General features: G+C 36.6%; 1 protein-coding gene across 3 annotated transcripts; it reads right to left on the reverse strand.

Moving 5' to 3' along the window:
• Window positions 1-1,745: 1,745 nt before the first annotated feature.
• On the reverse strand, window positions 1,746-18,853 carry RFC3 (replication factor C subunit 3). Of its 3 annotated transcripts, none has more exons than XM_072795465.1 (9): window positions 18,666-18,853; window positions 15,821-15,958; window positions 12,615-12,682; window positions 10,620-10,717; window positions 8,121-8,302; window positions 6,853-6,989; window positions 6,664-6,762; window positions 3,456-3,525; window positions 1,746-2,049 (listed from the first exon to the last, which is right to left on the reverse strand). In XM_072795465.1, the coding sequence occupies exons 1-9, from the start codon at window positions 18,750-18,752 to the stop codon at window positions 1,858-1,860; spliced, it is 1,071 nt and encodes a 356-aa protein (XP_072651566.1). In that variant the 5' UTR covers window positions 18,753-18,853; the 3' UTR covers window positions 1,746-1,857. The 3 variants fall into 3 exon arrangements, with proteins under 3 accessions (XP_072651566.1, XP_072651568.1, XP_072651567.1); XM_072795467.1 differs by lacking the exon at window positions 18,666-18,853 and adding an exon at window positions 17,616-17,767; XM_072795466.1 differs by lacking the exon at window positions 18,666-18,853 and adding an exon at window positions 16,118-16,233.
• Window positions 18,854-19,109: the final 256 nt, after the last annotated feature.

A 19,109-nucleotide genomic window follows, 5' to 3' on the forward strand; every position in this document is an offset into this window, starting at 1 on the left:
GGTTTTCAACTTAAGCATACATCAGAATTCCCTGAAGTGGTGGTGCAACACAAAGATTGCTGAGGCCCATTCCCATAGTTGCTAAATTCAGATGTGGAATGAAAATGGAGAGTGTTTCTCAATTCCCAGGTGATACTGGTGGTGGTCCAGGAATTCTACTCTGAGAAGCATTGCTCTAGAGAAATACAAATTCTTTTTTTTTTTTTTTTTTTTTTTTAAGATTTATTTATTCATGAGAGCCAGAGAGATTGAGGCAGAGACATAGGCAGAGGAAGAAGCAGTCTCCTCACTGGGAGCCCGATGTGGGACTCGATCCTGGATCCTGGGATCACGCCCCGAGCAGAAGGCAGACATTCAACCAGGTGTTCCAAGAAATACAAATTCTAAGACCACTCATGCCTCCAAGTGCATCATTCTAAACATTAGAAAAGTCACCTTATTTTTAGTCTCCTTTTTTCCAAATTAAAATAGTTTTAGCTCTCTCATACCTCTTTCCCAATTCTTTTGTTACAATGTCAAAATCCGGGGATCCCTGGGTGGCGCAGCGGTTTGGCGCCTGCCTTTGGCCCAGGGCGCGATCCTGGAGACCCGGGATCGAATCCCACATCGGGCTCCCGGTGCATGGAGCCTGCTTCTCCCTCTGCCTGTGTCTCTGACTCTCTCTCTCTGTGACTATCATGAATAAATAAAAAAAAAAAAAAAAAGAGTTTACAATGTCAAAATCCTTCCTAGCATGTAAACCCCTATTGACTGGGGCTGCCAACTGGGGCCTAATCCCTAAACAAAAAAAAAAAAAACAAAAAGGCAATCTTCATCTCTCTTGACCTTGAGTTTCCCATAAGCCTAAAAAACTGTATAAGGCTTTTTTCTATGTGTGTAGCTGTGTCCATCAATTAAACACTTCCTGTCTAACCCTAACTGCTAGAACAGGTCCCCTTGATACACTTACAGAGATAATTTAACTTATTTAAACTTAAAAGCTTTTATTTCATTTTGTTGGTTTAGCTTGTTTTTGAGTAATGTTTCTGTTACTCCAAATTTAAAAAAAAACTGTTCAGAGCCTGTCATACAAATCTGTCAAGCAAACTTTGTTCCATGAACCAAATTTCTAAAGTAAAAATGTTCCAAAGGATAGGATCAATGACAGAAAAATACACTTGTTCAAAGAGTAATTTCTATACCAATATACCTCTGCTGTTAACCACATGATGCGTGTTCTTCAGAAATCTCAACATTTGATGAAAACACATATTTCTCAGTAGCCAACCATATACCAAATCTGAATCATTGAAATAAAAGTTGGATTTCTGTAGTTTCAACAGAAATGGTACCAACAATTTTCTTCATACTCATGTTATTATATTTCAAAACTAATCATTGTATTTCCTGCAAAAATACAATTCTTGATTGAGGCAAAATATGATTAAAGGTAATGACCTACCAAGCAAAGATTTATATGCCTGTGGCTGAAAATGGTCCCTTGGAGGACAGAAAATAACCTCTGCTTTTGTATGTGGTAAATTTCCTCTAGCAGATGAGAAAATAAATGGAAAATGGGAGGACCAACACTGCAATACTTGGATAACAAATTTCGAAAGTACAGTAAAATCATGTCCCTGGATTCTATAGTTTCTAAGTTGTGTCCTTTCCATATACTTCACTAGTATAAGGAGCAATTATTAACTTGAGTATAATAATTCACAGAAGAATTACTACAAAAAAAAAAAAAAAAAAAACACAAGACATTACTAAGTAAAGTTAGTTTATTTTACCTGCAGCTCTTCCAATATAAACTGAACGTAAATGCTGATACTGAGAAATATTAGGAAGAATTAAGGGTAGATGGACGTCAAGATGTCAAAACATCATGCCTTCTAATCCATCCTCCATGAACTTCTTATAAAGTGCCATAAATTTGGCCACAAATGCTTCCAAATGATAAATGGCTTTGCTACCCAGCTGTAGACGATGTTCATAGTAAGCTGCCATCTGGGCCACTTCCCCTTTCAGCTGTCCATCACAATTATGCAAAAGTTCTGAAAGAAGGCCCTGAAAAAAGATAATAATTAAAAAAGTAGACATTAAAAAAAAAAAAAAAAGCTTTCCAAAATCTTAAAATTCTTTGATATGGAATGGTAGTCTTCATACAGAAACAAAAAATTGCATACCCAGTCTATAATGTAAAAATGTGGTACTTATCAATCATATTCCTAATGCCAAATTGAAGGTGCAAAGATATAATTACAAAGATGCTTACTGTAGCATTATTAGTTATAACAATAATCTGTAGACAACCTAAAAGTTCCAACAGAGTCATATTCAAAAAATGATGATATAGTCCTACAATGTCATTCCATTCATCCACTAGAAAGGATAAATCAATACTCTCACAAAGTATCATCCACTCTACACTGCTGAATAAAGAAAAAAAAAAACACATGGCAGAACATAGTGAAGTTTTGTGAAACTACACACACACAGCTGTACGTGTGTGACTAGAATACAGGCCTGTTAAAAGTGGAAATGGAAGAGTAGACCTTCACTTTTTCTTCTAAATTTGGTATAATTTGAATTTTTCATGTAAGTATTACCATGTAATTTTAATAAATACAAACAAAAACCCTGCATCCTCTAACATCTAAGTCAATCAACACAGCTGGCTAGGTAGCTGAAAGACCAAACTAAAGCCATGCCTCACAATAGTCTACATAGTCCAGACTCTGCCAACTTCTTTAATGTCATTCCCCATGTGCACTAAACATTGCTGTCTGACCCTTAAACAACACAAGTTTCGATTGTGAGGGTCCACTTATAAGTGGATTTTTTTTGCTAAGTACACTATTGTAAATGTATTTTCCTTACGATTTCCTTAATAAATTTTCTTTTCTCTACCTTACTGTATTGTAACAATACAGTATGTAATATATATACACAATGTGTTAATCAACTGCTTATCTGTAAGGCCTCTGGTCGATAGTAGACTATTAGTAGTTAAATTGGGGGGTAGTTAAGTTATATGAAGATTTCCAACTATGCAGCGTGTACTTGTTCCCCAACTATTTACATGGTTCTCTTCTTTTAACCCTCCGAGACTGTTTAAACATGCCTTCCTCATAGAAGCCATCACTGACCTTCCTTCCACAGCCCACCTTCCATTACTATCATTTCTTCTTGTACTTCCTTTTAGCATATAGAACATTCTGAAACCCTTTTGCTTCTTATATCCCATTTTACCCTGCTAAAACGTAAACTGTCTGAAAGCAGACCCTCCCCAGTCTTTTTCAACACTCCCCTAAATGGTGTCTTGGCACACAGGAGAGGCTCATATTTGTTGAATTAATGAGCTGGATAGAAAGAAATGTCAATGTATCTTAGTACTGAAAAAGCCCTGTGATCACATAACCAAAGTCCGAATTTTATGGTTATAAATGGTTCAAGATCTAAAATCAGATTACCTTCATTATTATTTCAGGAGGAATACAATGAGTTAGAAGCTCATAAAGTCTTCCACGAACTTCAAGGAGCCTATATAAAACAAGATATTTTGTAATGAAAATAAGACATAATTTTTTCAAGTTCCTACTGTGCTGTTTTAACTTTTTGAGTTAAACAATCCAAGACATTTTCTTAAATGGCTTAATATACTTAAGATACACATTTAAGGGTATCTGGGTGGTTCAGTCAGTTAAGCATTGCCTTCGGCTCACATCATGATCCCAGGGTCCTGGGATCAAGCCCGGCATCAAGATCCCTGCTCAGCGGGGGAGTCTGCTTCTCCCTCTGCCCCTCACCCCCTACCATGCTCGCTCTCATGCATGTTCTTTCTCAAAAATAAATGAAATCTTAAAAAGACATACATTTAAGCCTTTCCTAATTTCAGTTTATTTTTCAAAAAATGTTCAGAACTTTTAAAGTCAGACATTTATATTCAGTTATTAGTTACATAAAAATACCATGAAAGTAACATAAAAATTAAGACTTTATGAATAGTGAGGGTTGATCTTACCCACACTATGCATTTCAACATATTCTAATAACCATCAAGTAATGTTTATTTTTTCCTTCAGATAGATACCTCAGACATCCAGAAAATGGTCATGAAAAGAAACAATCACTAATTATTGTAAGAAAAGAGAATATAAGCATGATATGTAACATAGGTTATTATCTCAACTGCTAAGTAAAAAGGCAGTATGGCCGGTAAACAAAGCTATGCTGTCACATAAAGGGCAGTTCAAGAGATTATTGGTTAAGCACAGAATCAGGCTGCCTAGTGAATATATGAACATTCCAACCTCTGAGTTCTTAATTCTAGGCCCTTTTCATAATAGTTTCAGGAGGGTAAGGGGTAAAGGATAAAGAAAGAAAATATACATATGACATTTTAAAACAAGAGAAGAAAGTGCAAGTTATAAATACACATAAAACAATTATCTTGAAAATATTTTTCTGGGGATCCCTGGGTGGCGCAGCTGTTTGGCGCCTGCCTTTGGCCCAGGGCGCGATCCTGGAGACCCAAGATCGAATCCCACGTCGGGCTCCCGGTGCATGGAGCCTGCTTCTCCCTCTGCCTGTGTCTCTGCCTCTCTCTCTCTCTCTCTCTCTCTCTCTCTCTCTGACTATCATAAATAAATTTTTTTAAAAAATTAAAAAAAAAAAAAAAAGAAAATATTTTTCGGAATCTTCACTAAAATAGTATCACGGATGTTCCATATTCAGACCAATCAGAGAAGTGATTCATCCTTAAAAGTGGAAGTCAAACCCTTTTCCAGGGACTCTTAAGAGTAGGAAGATGCAGACTATAAAAGCGAATAAAATGAAAAAGAAACTAGCATCTTTTGAGCCCCTGCTATAGGCAAGACACTGTAACAAATAATTTAACTTAGTCTCACCTTAGCTCTGAGTGGGGGCATTGTCTCCATTTTTTTAGATGAAAAAACCAAGGCTCAGATAGTTTAAGTAACCTCACAAAGCTGACTATAGAAGAACCATGACTTAAGAACAGATCTGCCTTACTCTCAAATCCATACCCTTCCAATGTCTGTCAAAGCATTTATTTAACCCTTTCCTCTATAAGAGGCTCACTGCAGTATGCTGTTTATACCTCACAACACCACCCTTTTACTGAAAAGAACTGAAGTTCAGAGAGGTTTGTGTCCATTAAAACCCATGTAAGTTGAGTCAATTGAGTCAGAATTTTAATTCAAGTCTGACTTCAAAGCCCTTGATCCTTCTTAGACATGGTAGTAGATCTCAAAAAAAAAAAAAAAAAAAGGTAACCCTGATTATTAAAAACAGACACAAAATGACAGATGATATGAAATTTTCATAATTATGCATATAGTTTATTTCTGAAAAGTTAATTCAGAACATATTCGCTTAAACAACTGTGCTTATAACTCTGGTGTGTTCATCTCATGCATGTTACATGCATCTTGGCTTAGTCTGAGTTCATTTCTAATATGACTCAGTTTCTTAAAAATGAATATATTATACATTTTTTATGTTTGTGTCATTATTTCTCGGGGATTACAAGTGATAAGAAGTGCAAATTCTTCTGTCAGAGAAACATGGTATTACAGAACTGATTCTTAAATGAGTATCCATGAATAAGCAACAATCTCTGAAAACAGCAGTTTCTTACTACAAAATGAAGACTAGTAATACTTTTCTTTACTGGACTGTTTTAAATGAGATACCACAGTTTAAGAACCAACATACTAATAGCACACTAAATACTAGCTGCTATCCAAATTAGAAAACTATGATTCTTCTAAAACAAATCAAACAAGAATCAAGACTAAGGGGTCAAGAATAAGAAACAGTCATTTGGTAGTATGTGGGCCAACAATCAGAATGACACTAGCCCTCTCAGTATTTCCTGAAAGCTTTCTGGAATTGAAACTGTTTTTATGTAACACAATGGAATCCATTCCCACAACTATTAGTCTACACAGGAAATAACAGCACCTCTTCTTAAACAAACTCATTTGTGAGCCTCCCAAGTTTGTTTGGACAACTGAAGAAGTAGCAGCAGCTAGAAGAATTAAGCAAAGCAATAATCAACTAAAATCTTAAAAACACAACTAGCAATTACCAAATACGACAACACCTGTACCTAGCTAGCTCTCTTAAAATTAGAAAAGTCCTACTACTACTACCACCAAGTTTTCTTCTTTAAGATCAAAAAACATAAGAGAAAAAACTGAAACTCTAAGATGAAGTTACCTCAAGAATCTTAGCTAAAAATCAGTAGAAGTCTGATTCATAAGATGGTGTTTTTCTAGGGTGTGATCCATCAATTACAAAGTTATTATTCTTTTCAATATTAGAAAACTAAGAACATTATGCTACATACTAATATTAAGTCATCTGAGATTCTGAGAGAAAAACTTAAACTTCCAAGATTTAATTTATGTATAAATTTTATATTTACCTGTCAATAGCTTAGTAAAAGTTATGATACTACATACCAATTATTCTGAACCACTAAATTTCTAATATTAAATCATTATCTTTTCTTCAAAAGTTTAGTATTCAGATACAAGATTTAATTATAATTCTAAATGGCATGTTGGTAGTATAAAACAGCTAATTCAAAATTCAGATCATCTGTACTATTTCCATGATGAAATTTTTACGGTCATATTGGATACCATTTACCTTTGTGGAGTCTGCTCACTGACAATAGCATTGGCAGTCTCCCTCAGATACACCTCCCAATCTGTTTCAGGGATTTCTTGATCAGCAGTAAAAGGATATCTACATGATTAAAAAGAATACACAATAAATTAAATCAAAGTGTGCTTGTGTCCCAAAATGTTTCCTGTGGTAAATGTCCCTTTCACTCACTGTTGTACTCTGCAGGCTTCACACATAAGTAGGGCTTTTCGGAGATTCCTGCAGGACTTCTCTGCAAGTCTATGAGCCAGTTGTGAAGGAAGATTCAGACCTTCCTTCTTGCACACAGTAGATAATACATGACAAATCTACAAACAAAACATTATTAACAAAATTAGGTAATCTGTTCAAATAGCACATTGAAAGTAATTGTTGATAAACATCTTTATAGACCCTTGTTATTGTATTTATTTTTGTCACTCCCTACCCTAAGTCACATGTTCCTTTAGCAGAAAGCCAGAGGTCTAGTCTAGCTGTTAGAAAGAGGCAGCAACTGGCCCTGCAACTGAAGAAAGACCTGGTTTAAATTACAAGTCTGCCAGCCACCTTAGAGGAACATTGAGAAAAACACACAGGGCCTCAGGTCTTTTACAAGGACATCACTCAAAGGACTGCCAAGTAGAGCTGCATAGGCTGAATTCTGCATGACTCAGGCAGTATTATTTGCATGCATCAAGACGCCAACAGTGCCCATAGGAGTGATGTAACCGGGTAGTCCTGCCTTTTAAACTATATTAGATTTTAACTATATCAAACTGTTTTTAACTATGTAAGAATTTTTATAAGTGAAATTTTTTTTTACAAGTGATAGTTTTAATGAAGATACTTTGCCACTTTGCAACTAACAGGTCACATTATTATCCCTACTTTGCATAAAATCACCCAAAATCTATACATGGCAGGAAAGCTGCTTATTTGAGAAATGTGCATTTTTATTTCTATGTATTAACAAGGATAAAGGGAAAAAATGTATTATGTTGTTTCAGACTAATTTGGGTCCCCTAACTAGGACCTAGGAATTCCCACATTATCTCCTTGCAAAATCTGTATCCTCCAACCTCAAGTCTTTTCCAAAACCAATTCAATCAGCTTGAGGTCAAAGCCTTATTACATAACTACCCCTTACCTAGTTTAGTAAAATTCATTATCTACTTATTTAAGGTAAAAAATGACTTAAAGAGAAGAACTTGCTAAATACTGATGGCATATACACAGTATTATTCTTAACAGAGCTTACCATCACACTTTCTATATAGTGGTAATTGGCATTTACTACCATATATATTGGTTTATCCATCCACTACTGGTTGGGCCCCAGGCCATATATGTTCCTAAAGTACTAAATACTTCACTATGTTTTTACAAAACAAACAGGACAGGGAAATGCACACACTGCTCACAGAACCTGAAATATTTCTGAAAAGTTTCATTTGACTTACATCCTCGATGCTGGGAGCAGGCACACGAACTGCCAGGCACCTACTACGAATAGGTGGTATTACTTTAGATGTAGAATTGCAACACAAGATCAATCTGCAAGTGGACATATACTTTTCCATGGTTCTACGCAAGGCATGTTGAGCATCTTTGGTGAGTTTGTCAACCTCTGTCAATAATACCACTAGTCAAAGAGAAACAAAACAAACTAACTTGAATATCTCTTTCTCTTCTTCATTATTTAGAGTGAAATCCTAAATAATAAATCTGATATAATACTACTCTTTCCTTTAGCAAGGACATATAAAAGTCACAGGTATGGTGACAATAATTTATTTTATTTTTATTTTTAAAAGTTCCAATCAAACAAACCTAAGAAACAGCAGGTTAAATGAAGTTTAACCACAAGAGCACACTGTAAAGTATAATGGGCCAATTTGATAACGGCACCTACGGGGTTCAATTTACAGGTCAGAGCAAAGGAACCTGGATGCAACAATGTGTGACAGAGCAGTAAACTGAAAATAACAAAATGAAGCTCCTTTCCAAAACAATCCTTCACAATGAGTAGAAATTCAAATGGAACAGGAAAAATAGAAACAAGGAGACTGATCCCAAAATCTAACAAAGATAGAACTTAAAGTACTACAAACCAATGGATACCCCCCCAAAAAAAGAAATTCTTTGGTAGGCAGAAAATAGCAGCATATTTTAAAAATTAACACATGACCAAGTGAGGTTTGCTGTAGAAACACAAAGCAGTTTCACTAGAAGACCCAATATAAGTTACAAAATTAGGTAAGACAAACAGCTAAGAAAAATCATAAAACCACACTCATGGATGCAGAAGCAGCATTTGAAAACATTTAACAAACATTTATGTTAGAAACACTCAGGGATCCCTGGGTGGCTCAGCGGTTTGGCGCCTGCCTTTGGCCCAGGGTGCAATCCTGGAGCCCCGGGATCGAGTCCCACGTTGGGCTCCCTGCATGGAGCCTGCCTCTCCCTCTGCCTGTGTCTCTGCCTCTCCATGTATATAATAAATAAAATCTTAAAAAAAAGAAACACTCAAAAGTATGAATTGATGTTAGCTTTCTTCTTAGGATCAAATAGATACCCTCAGGCCAAAGCCAAAAACTAAATAAATGGGAAATCCCTAAAGCTCTCCTTTGAGTCATGACAAAGATGTCCACTATCTTTAGTACTATTAAACACTGTATTATTAGAGGTGTTGGCAAAGATAATTAGGTTAGAGAAAGTGCTTAAAGCCATACAAATTAGAAAGAAGGGGAAAAATCATCTCTATTCATAGATGACATAAATACATATATAACTGAAAATTCAAAAGAAACAATGGAAAGGCAAACAATAGAAAAATGTAAAAATATAGTAAGATATAAAATTAAGACACAAACATCAATAGATGTCACATATGTAAAAACAAAAAAATTAGAAAATATAAGACAACCCCATTTACAGTAGCAAAAAATAAGCAGAAAACAGTGCCTGAGTGGCTCAATCAGTTAAGCAGCCAACTCTTGATTTGAGCTCAGGTCATGATCTCAGGATCATGGGACTGAGCCCTGAGGTCAGGCTCCACACTGAGGCTCCAGGCTCACCTAAGAGTCGACTTGGGAGATTCTCTCCCTCTGCCCCACCCTAAAGTCTCTCTCTCAAATAAATAAATAAATAAATAAATAAATAAATAAATAAATAAATAAATAAATAAATAATATTCTGAAATACAGTGAACTAAGGAGGAAAGACAAGAAATAGGATGAAATGTACACAGGCAATTCACAAAACAGTAAAATGAGCAAGGAAAAAAGAAAAAAATTACCACACTAAATAAAGTACAAACTATTTTCTCCACTCAAACTGACAAAGATTAAAATTAAGTAACTACAGTGGTGATAAATGTCACGGAATAATGAGAACTTCCAAATACTTCTGGTGGCAGCTTAAGTCTACCTTACAGATAAAGAATTTGACAACATCTATCAAAAGCATTAAATGCTTTTTTTCATCACAAAATCTTCTACAAGAATGTACACATATGTGCACATAAATAATACTGGAAGGTAGTGACAAAAATGTTAACAGTAACTGTGTCTGGATGGCAAAATTAAAGCTGATTTTTTAATTTAAATATTTGAAAATGAACATAGAACTTTGGTCCTCGGAACAGTTATTTTAAAATGTTATTTCTTGTTTTAAATAAAGTGTTTTGAATTCATCTAGTTCTAAAATAACAAACAGGTGGTACAGTCTTCTTTCCATCAAAATTCAATTCCATTAAGTTATATACTCCCATGAGCACAAAGATCATGCCTCCTATTCACTTTTATATCCAAAAATAAGGGAGCATAATGTGGTTGGCATAGAACAGGAAGTTGACAAATACTTGCTAAATAGAATTTACATTTCCCACTGTATTTTCTCTTATACTCACTGCATACAATTTCAGTGTCTGACTTAAAAGAAATCTGTTTATCACATACCTTTAAAATCTCTTTGGGAGTTTGTTTCAAGTTGCTGTGATTGTGCCACTGTTTTCAACATCTCCTGAATTACTACTCGGTCACTATTTCCAGCATCACTATATAAAATGAAAATAATGGTAAATATAGATGTAAATATTTAGAAGATACTATACCCTTATTCTTAATCTGTTACTATAAGAAAAACATTGAAGATCTTATTAAAATTTTAATCAAAATTATTGACACCTAATTACATTCACAAAATTCTGAAAGTGAAATATTTTAGGGTAATTAAAATACAATATTCTGATGTTCAATTATTATTTAATAAGTATCACTAAAAATAGTTGTTGTAATATTAAGTTTACTGTAACTTAAAAAGAGCAATAACTAATCCTTAAGTTTCTTAATTATTTGTAGTTACTCAAAATGTAAAAATAACTGACACAGAAATTTCATCTCCATTCCTCTTTTCTATCCCCCAAATCATAAAGGTCTGAGAGAACAAGCCTAGACAAGTCAGTTCCCAACACTAGCATGGAGCTGATACAGGGTCTTAGCAAGAGGACAAGATAAGCAAATGGAATTTAAGATAAAGCTGTGTAAGCTGTTGACTTATTATAAGCGTCATCTGTCACTTATACCCACATTATTGCTGTGGCACTTAAGTCATGCACCTCACAAATCACATGAGTCACCTAGTTAACTTAGGCTGTCAATTTCAAACACCTGAAAAACAATCAGCTCACCCTCTGACTATTCTTGCCACAGAGAACTCACAATGAGAAACAGGGCAAAGCCATCATCTTTTAGTTTATTTTCCCAACAGCCATCACGTCTTTCTCAATTTACTATTATTAGATCAATATACCTGGAAAGTCTCTTTTATGATTTCTTAGTCAAGAATCCAAAGCATTTCCCTTCTGTCTATGGAATTAACACTTTCTTCTAGTTTTCTAGTAAGACCCTTTCCCAGCAATCTTTTTTTTTTTTTTTTTTTAAAGATTTTATTTATTTATTCATGAGAGACAGAGAGAGAGGGAGGCAGAGACACAGGCAGAGGGAGAAGCAGGCTCCATGCAGGAAGCCCGATGCGGGACTCGATCCTGGGATTCCAGGATCATGCCCCGGGCTGAAGGCAGGCGCCAAACCGCTGAGCCACCCAGGGATCCCCTTATCCCACCAATCTTAATTCTCTTAATTTTCTTAGACATATCTGAGGAGAGTGCTAACACCTGTCTGTTAGGGTTGTTTTAAGGACTAAATAATCCACGTGAAGCTTCTCATGCAGCATCTGCTACTGAACACTTACTAGCTTGTAACTATATTTGTCCTGATCCATTCAGTTCCTCCTCCTCTCTGCATCACCGCCAGAAGAGGCTGCCTTCGCCTGAAGATGTCCTTGATTCTGTATTCCTTTCAAGAACATATCAGGCCCCAGACAAGCCTGAAGCTTTACCTAACTTTGCTCTTAAAACAATCACTTCTACACTATTAAGTAGTACATAACTGTCATGGTATAAATTTTCAGTGTGCCCCCAAAGATGATCCTAATCTTATTAAATCGTGATTAAAAAAAAATACACATTGATTGATGGACTATTACACACATTCTAACCAAGAAACTGAAACAAAGGAGTAGCAAAAAAAGATCTGGTAACCCAAATTCACGTTCTGAAATGCTCACTCCAGACATTACAAGCTTTTTAGACATACTTTGCCATCAGTTCTGAATCAGTCAATAGAACAAAAATTTAATGACTATGAAATGTACTCTGTATAAAACACTGAGCTCTATAGAGCAAGAAAATTTAAATACTAAAATTATTTGATCCAGGGGTCAAAGAGAAAAGGGGAAGTGGAAAGGTTCTAGGCTCCCTATTTCACACTGGGCAGCTTTGCTTTTATGTGTATATATATCGTGCCTCCATATACGATTCTATTTCAAGAATGGGCGCTACTCTTAAAAAAATTTTTTTAAAAAGGCTTTATTTCTATATAGTAGAAATTTACCTGGGATTAACTTCAAGGTGATAATTGCTTGCAATCGTGCTAATTTCAATTTTCTTCTTAGACGGAGTCTGTTGACAAAGAAGATCGATGTTTTTAACACTGATTTATTGGCCATTTCTCCTCTTTTCTGTATTTCATAGTTTTTAAAAAAATAAACAATTTATGCTTAATAAAAAACATTTTAGGTAATAACCACTAATATTTCGACTTCATTAACCCCCTTGTCTTTTCTATGTGCAAATAAACATGTTTCCATATAAATTGGGTCATATCACACATCCTGTTTTTATTATTTTTTTTTACCTCTACCACCAGAATCTACAAACCATTCCATTATGAGCACCTCATCACTGTAAACAGTCTGCATGGACTTTACCATCACACACACGTATATTTAAATATATTTATATATTTCTATTGTGTCAATGTTTCTTGTAAAAAGAGTTATAAAACAAGTGGCAATCATATCTATTTTTCTGTGTTTTACTATTCCTAGTTAACAATATATCTCGGCAATTACCCGCAAACACTGATATAGAGAAGTTGCATATCAACCTGTCACTTGGATGTCCCCAAAGTCAGTCATACTGATGGGCCATTTTGTTCCTTGCTTTTTGACACCTCTAACAATCCCACAATTAACATCCTTCCACACGTCTAATGTACTGACTTCATTTCTATGTAACAGATTCCCAATAAAGGATTTGCTGGATTGAAGGAAATGTTTTCTAAACTTTTATATATATGTGTAACCAGCCTGTTTTCCAAAAATAAAAAAATTATATATATATATAGAATTGTGGCACTTAAGTCTCATATATATATAGATATATAGATATATCTATATATATATATATCTCTAACAATTCATTTATCCACTGGCAAGAAACACTCTTCCCCAACATTCCCTTTCTGCAGGTTTTATGTCATGCCTTCAATTTCCACCAATTTGATCAGACTCACTGCTTCTCTTCAACTATCACAAATGTCAAACGTCTTTACATATGTTTATTAGCTTCTTATATTTCTCTTGAGACTTTCATTCAGTTTTCTAAGTTGTCTCCACTGTCAATTTGTAAAATCTTTTATCTAACCCATTCCTTTCACATACTTTTCGGCTATTTTTTCCTGCTGATTTTATGTTATCTTCTGTCATACAAACTTGTAAGTTTCATATAATACAAGTACATACTTTATCACTTACATGTTTTTATAAAAGGTATTCCAAAAAAAAAGGTATTCCCGACTACTATAGACTGTTCATATAATCTAAGAAATTTAGGGGGATCCCTGGGTGGCGCAGCGGTTTGGCGCCTGCCTTTGGCCCAGGGCGCGATCCTGGAGACCCGGGATCGAGTCCCACATCGGGCTCCCGGTGCATGGAGCCTGCTTCTCCCTCTGCCTGTGTCTCTGCCTCTCTCTCTCTCTCTCTCTCTCTCTCTCTGTGATATCATAAATAAATAAAAATTAAAAAAAAAAAAAAGAAATTTAGTATTTTCATTTTAACACTTAAGTCTTTAATTCATATGGAATTCAATTTTATCAATTATTGAATCATAGGGATTTGACTTTCTTTTCTTCAGAGTAACTAGTTACGCTAGCACATCTTTCTGACTCATGCTCTTAATACTTATTTGAAATAGATACCATCAGATTTTGGGGGCTCTCTAATAAGTTTCACTGATTGAATTCACTCTTCCCATGCCAATATAACATTGTTTTGATTACAGGAGCCTTACAATAGGATTTAATATCTCATAACACCAGTCCCACCTCACGAATCTTTTTCAAAATTACTTTAGTTTCAGAAATGTATTCTTTCATATGTACTTTTTTTTTTTAATATATTATTTATTTACTCATGAGAGACAGAGAGAGAGGCAGAGTCACAGGCAGAGGGAGAAGCAGGCTCCACACAGGAAGCCCGACGCGGGACCTGACCCCAGGACCCCGGGACCACGACCCAAGCCAAAGGCAGACGCTCAACCGCCAAGCCACCCAAGCGTCCCTCATATGTACTTTAAGAGCGTTTCATACAATTAAAAAAACTTGGATTTTTAATTGTAATTTCATTTAAATTTATGCTATAACTTGGGTAGAACATATTTTCAAGTAGTAAGCCTTTATCTAAGACCTTGTTGCAACTTTCTATTTGATCAGCTCTTGTGTTTTGTCCTTTTATAAAATATTACAGTTTTCTCCCTACGGATCTCACACCTTTCTTGTTAAATTTGTTCTCGCATACTTTGTAAGAATTCTCACCGGGGTATACCACCAGCACCTCAAACTCAATGTGTCTAAACATAAGCTCATCAACATTAGCCTAAAATCCATTTATCTTTCCTAAAGATTCTATTAATATCACTAGTTACCATCCAGTCATTCAGCATACATTTTTTTCAGTGCCTAATATATATATATATTATATATATTTCAGTGCCTAATATAGTATTATATATATACATATAAGATGTTACACCACGGCCTATGAAGGATACAAAAATGAACAGGACATGTTCCCTACATAACTTCAAACAAATACAATTTTGTCAAAATAAAAAAATGAAAAACTATCATCAAGGGCAAAGTTAAGTACTCTAAAAATATATGAGAGGTAAAAGGAAAAATTAATTCTAATGGGACTGGAGGGCACAACAAGAGGAAGTATTTCAGCTAAATCTTCAACACTGTCTATAAGGAGAGTATGGAAATGCACTGCATGTCATGAGGCTGGAAACTCAGCCAAAGGCAAGATCATGGGAATGACCTGAACATCCCAGAGTTCATGCTTCCTTTTCTAATTAGCTGCCCAATCTCTTCCAAGTTGCCTGATTCCTTTAAACTTTTTCTCAAAATCATTCCTTTTCTTTTCAAATCCCATGATTGCTCTCTGAACAATGAACTTTAGAGACCTGAGTTCCAGTTCCAGCCAAGGTAGTATTGATTCACTAGATAATCTAAAATGAATCCCACCACCTACATTTCACCCAAAATCTCCTGTTACTCTTATTTCCTAACACAACTGACTTTGATCTGGTTTTAATAGTTAGATCTATACATCAGTAGCTCTCAATCCTGTGCACCTGAGTTATACATGAAATTCTTACTTAAACACACACTGATGGCTAAGGCCACAGGAATATGCATGATGAGGACAGAAAATCCCTGCTTTAAATATTTGGGAGGCCTCAAAGTAAAATGCTTACTGTGATGGTCTGATGTTCAATTCTTAATTTTTCCACTCCAACACCATAAAGTTCACGTAGAATACACATAATTCTTGTCTTTTTTCCAGCCCCTGATGGTCCATACACTAAGAGATGAGGAAAATCACCACACTGCACCTGCAATAAACAAGGAGGCTTTTTTTTTTTCCCAAACAACGACTCTAGGTAGAATTAAACTACTTTTTAGTTATCAAATATTTCATATCTCCACTTACGAGACTCATTAGAAATATGTATGAATGAATGTGTATATAAACAGAGAACTTTTAAAATTACCTCTGAAATGTTACTTATTCCCTGGCATTAATTTTATATAATCATATACTTAGTATAATACACGCAGGATACAACACCCTGTGCTAGAATTAGAATGCAAGAACTTTCAAACTGAGTCTGTCACAATCTCCTAGAGAACGTTTTAAAATAAAAGACTGATTGATTACTAGACTCCATCCATGAGATTATGATTCAAAAACTGAGATTGATGCCTTTCTTAGTTTGGGCTTCTATAGTCCGTTTGATAAGAACTGAGTGTATTTGGTTTGAGAGGTAAAGGAAAACTTTGTAAGGCAATGAGGAAGCAAAGGACAGGAAGGCAGCCAATGAGTGTATTAGCCATTTAAATACCATTCTAGGCATCTGGAGTTTAATTCTGCTGGGGATACTCTTGAAGCCAGTATTCAAACAAACAAACAAACAAACAAACAAACAAGCAAACAAACAAACCCCCAAAAAACCTACCCAAGAAGGTGGGGAAACTGGAGTATGATATGCTATTTTTCATCAGTCCTTTGATGAAGCCTGCTTGGGAAAGTGGCTGGGATTAAGGGAGGGCATTAATTCCCAGGCATTTTAAGTCTGCTTAGAGGTGTCAGCAAAAGAAAACCTTCAGAAAGTGCAGATCCAGAAACACGGAAGTCAGTCTGCATGCACCTAAAAATCAAGAGCTAAGGGATGGAGGAAGGCACTGACAATACTGCAAAAGAGTACAAGACTGTGTCCATTTACAAAGCTTCCCAGATGACTGATGATCAGTCAGGTTTGGCAATGAGTGCTATAAAGGCTATAAAAATGATGAGAAAACAAACCTTAACCTCAAGGGCATAAAACCTTGTGAAGCATAAGTTTCTAGATGAGAAAACAAACCTTAACCTCAAGGGCGTAAAACCTTGTGAAGCATAAGTTTCTACATAAGCATTATGCTAAAAATGAGATAAATCTTAACAGAAATGATTATTGCAGTGCATTTTAATACTTTGTAAACTCCGGCACTGAAAAAGTTTCAAGGAAAAGAACTATTCACCCATGCAAAGAAAACAGCAGGTGCTTCACAAATACCTTGCCTTTGCTTTTTAAACTCGATCTAGTCAAAACGAAGGGTATGCTAGGTTTCACAGTTTCACTAAGTTGTAGATTCAACAGTAAAACAAGTGAACATTTTTTAAAAACAAATTAACAAACAAGACCCAATTTTTGTTCAAAATATTTATTCCAAACTCTGCACAACAAAAAGAGAGCCACAGAAAAGAAAATGTATCCTATGGCTAGGAAAATCAAAGTGAAAGCTATTTTGAGAAAACCCAATTTGTCTAGAAATTATATACAGCTGTAACAGATTTATTTTAGTGGTATTGATGGAATACCACTAAAAAAGAAGGAAAAAACCCTCACTCTCACAGCACTACCAACTTTTCTAATGACTTTCATATACGGATGGAGTTGTTTTTCTTTTTTAATTATTTCTCACTTTTTAAAAGTACTTAACAAGTTGTACCTGTAACTCTGAAAAAAGGTGAGTATTGAAGAACCGGAGAGCTGAGCAACACTTCCATCAGCATATGGTACTATCGGATTCTTAAAAGCAGCGAATAAATAGCTTCCACAGATACTACATTTTTCTCAAGACCCTTCTTCCCACTCCAGCTCCTAAAAGATTCAGTTTGCTTTTCAGAAAACACTGCCACTAGACATTTTTACCAACTACAACACGAAAATACACACATAAGGTTGGAGGGGGAAAAAAAAAATCCTCCATAAGGAATTTAAACTCGACGACTCAACACAACCTCTTTTAGAATTAGAAATGACCGGGACACTGGGCGGCTCAGCGGAGGAGCATCTGCTTTTGCCCAGAGGTGATCCTGGGGACCCGGGGTCGAGCCCCACATCGGGATCCCTGCAGGAAGCCTGCTTCTCTCTGCCTCTCTCTGTGCCTCTCATGAATAAATAAATAAATATATTTTTTAAAAAGGATTAGAAATGACCTCTGAAATTAGTAAGTACCTTCCTTTTTGTAAATAAGGGCACTATCACCAAGAAATTTTAAGTAATTAAATCTGTTAGAAAGTAGTTAGAGGATGTCACCTCTCTGCTCAAAGCCTTCCAAAGGCTCCCTGTCTCACCCTACAGGGATCTCCTGGTCTGCACACACCGCGTCCCCCGCCCCATTTCCCACCTCTCTTCCCGCTGGCCTACTATTATCCAGCTACACCGGCCTCCCTGAGGTTCCTCAACAGGCCGGGCACACTCCTGCCTCCAGGAACCTGCACTTGCTGTCCTCCGTCTACCTGTTCCACTCTTCCCTCCTATTTCCCTATTGAAGGTTTTCCCACCCACTTCAGGTCTTAGCTCAGAGGACAGTTCTCAGGCAGGCCTTCCCCGTTTACCAGCACAACCGCCGCCCACCCTCCTTCCCTCATCCCCTTCCGAGGAGGGTGGACGAAGCCCCACTCCTCAGGCGCGCGAAAGCCCACAGAGCCGGGGCCTCCCCGCCTCTCCCCGCCTCTCCCCGCCCGGCCCGGCCCGGCCCGGCCCGCGGACTCACCAGGTTGCGCAGCTGGGCAGCCTGCTCCTTGTGATAGTCAAGCCGCCCCAGGGAGCAGGGCCGGTATTTGTCCACCCAGAGGCTCATGCCAGCTCGAATTCCCGGGTCCGACGCTTGAAACTCCCGCGCGCGGGGCCCTCTCTCCGCCCGGACGCGGAGTTCTCTCGCGAATCCCAAGTCTCGCGACGTCACTACCGGCCCCGGTCGCGCAGGCCAGTTAGGGACTAAAGACTACGGAAGCCGAGTGGGGACAGTATTAGCCGCCGTGTTGGTGTTGGTGAGCATCAGCCTAGTCGTTGATGTTCCTTGTTTCTGTAATTAGTTTTGTTGTTCTCACCCTCTACAGTAGTCCAGAAATTACTGAACAAAGCTGGAAATTTGGCTCTGATACTCCCGGCTTCAAAGCAGATACCTCAGAGAAACCATGTTCCTCGATTAATTTCG

This window comes from Canis lupus, chromosome 24 (genome assembly GCF_048164855.1).
Source record: "Canis lupus baileyi chromosome 24, mCanLup2.hap1, whole genome shotgun sequence".
Lineage (NCBI taxonomy): Eukaryota > Metazoa > Chordata > Mammalia > Carnivora > Canidae > Canis > Canis lupus.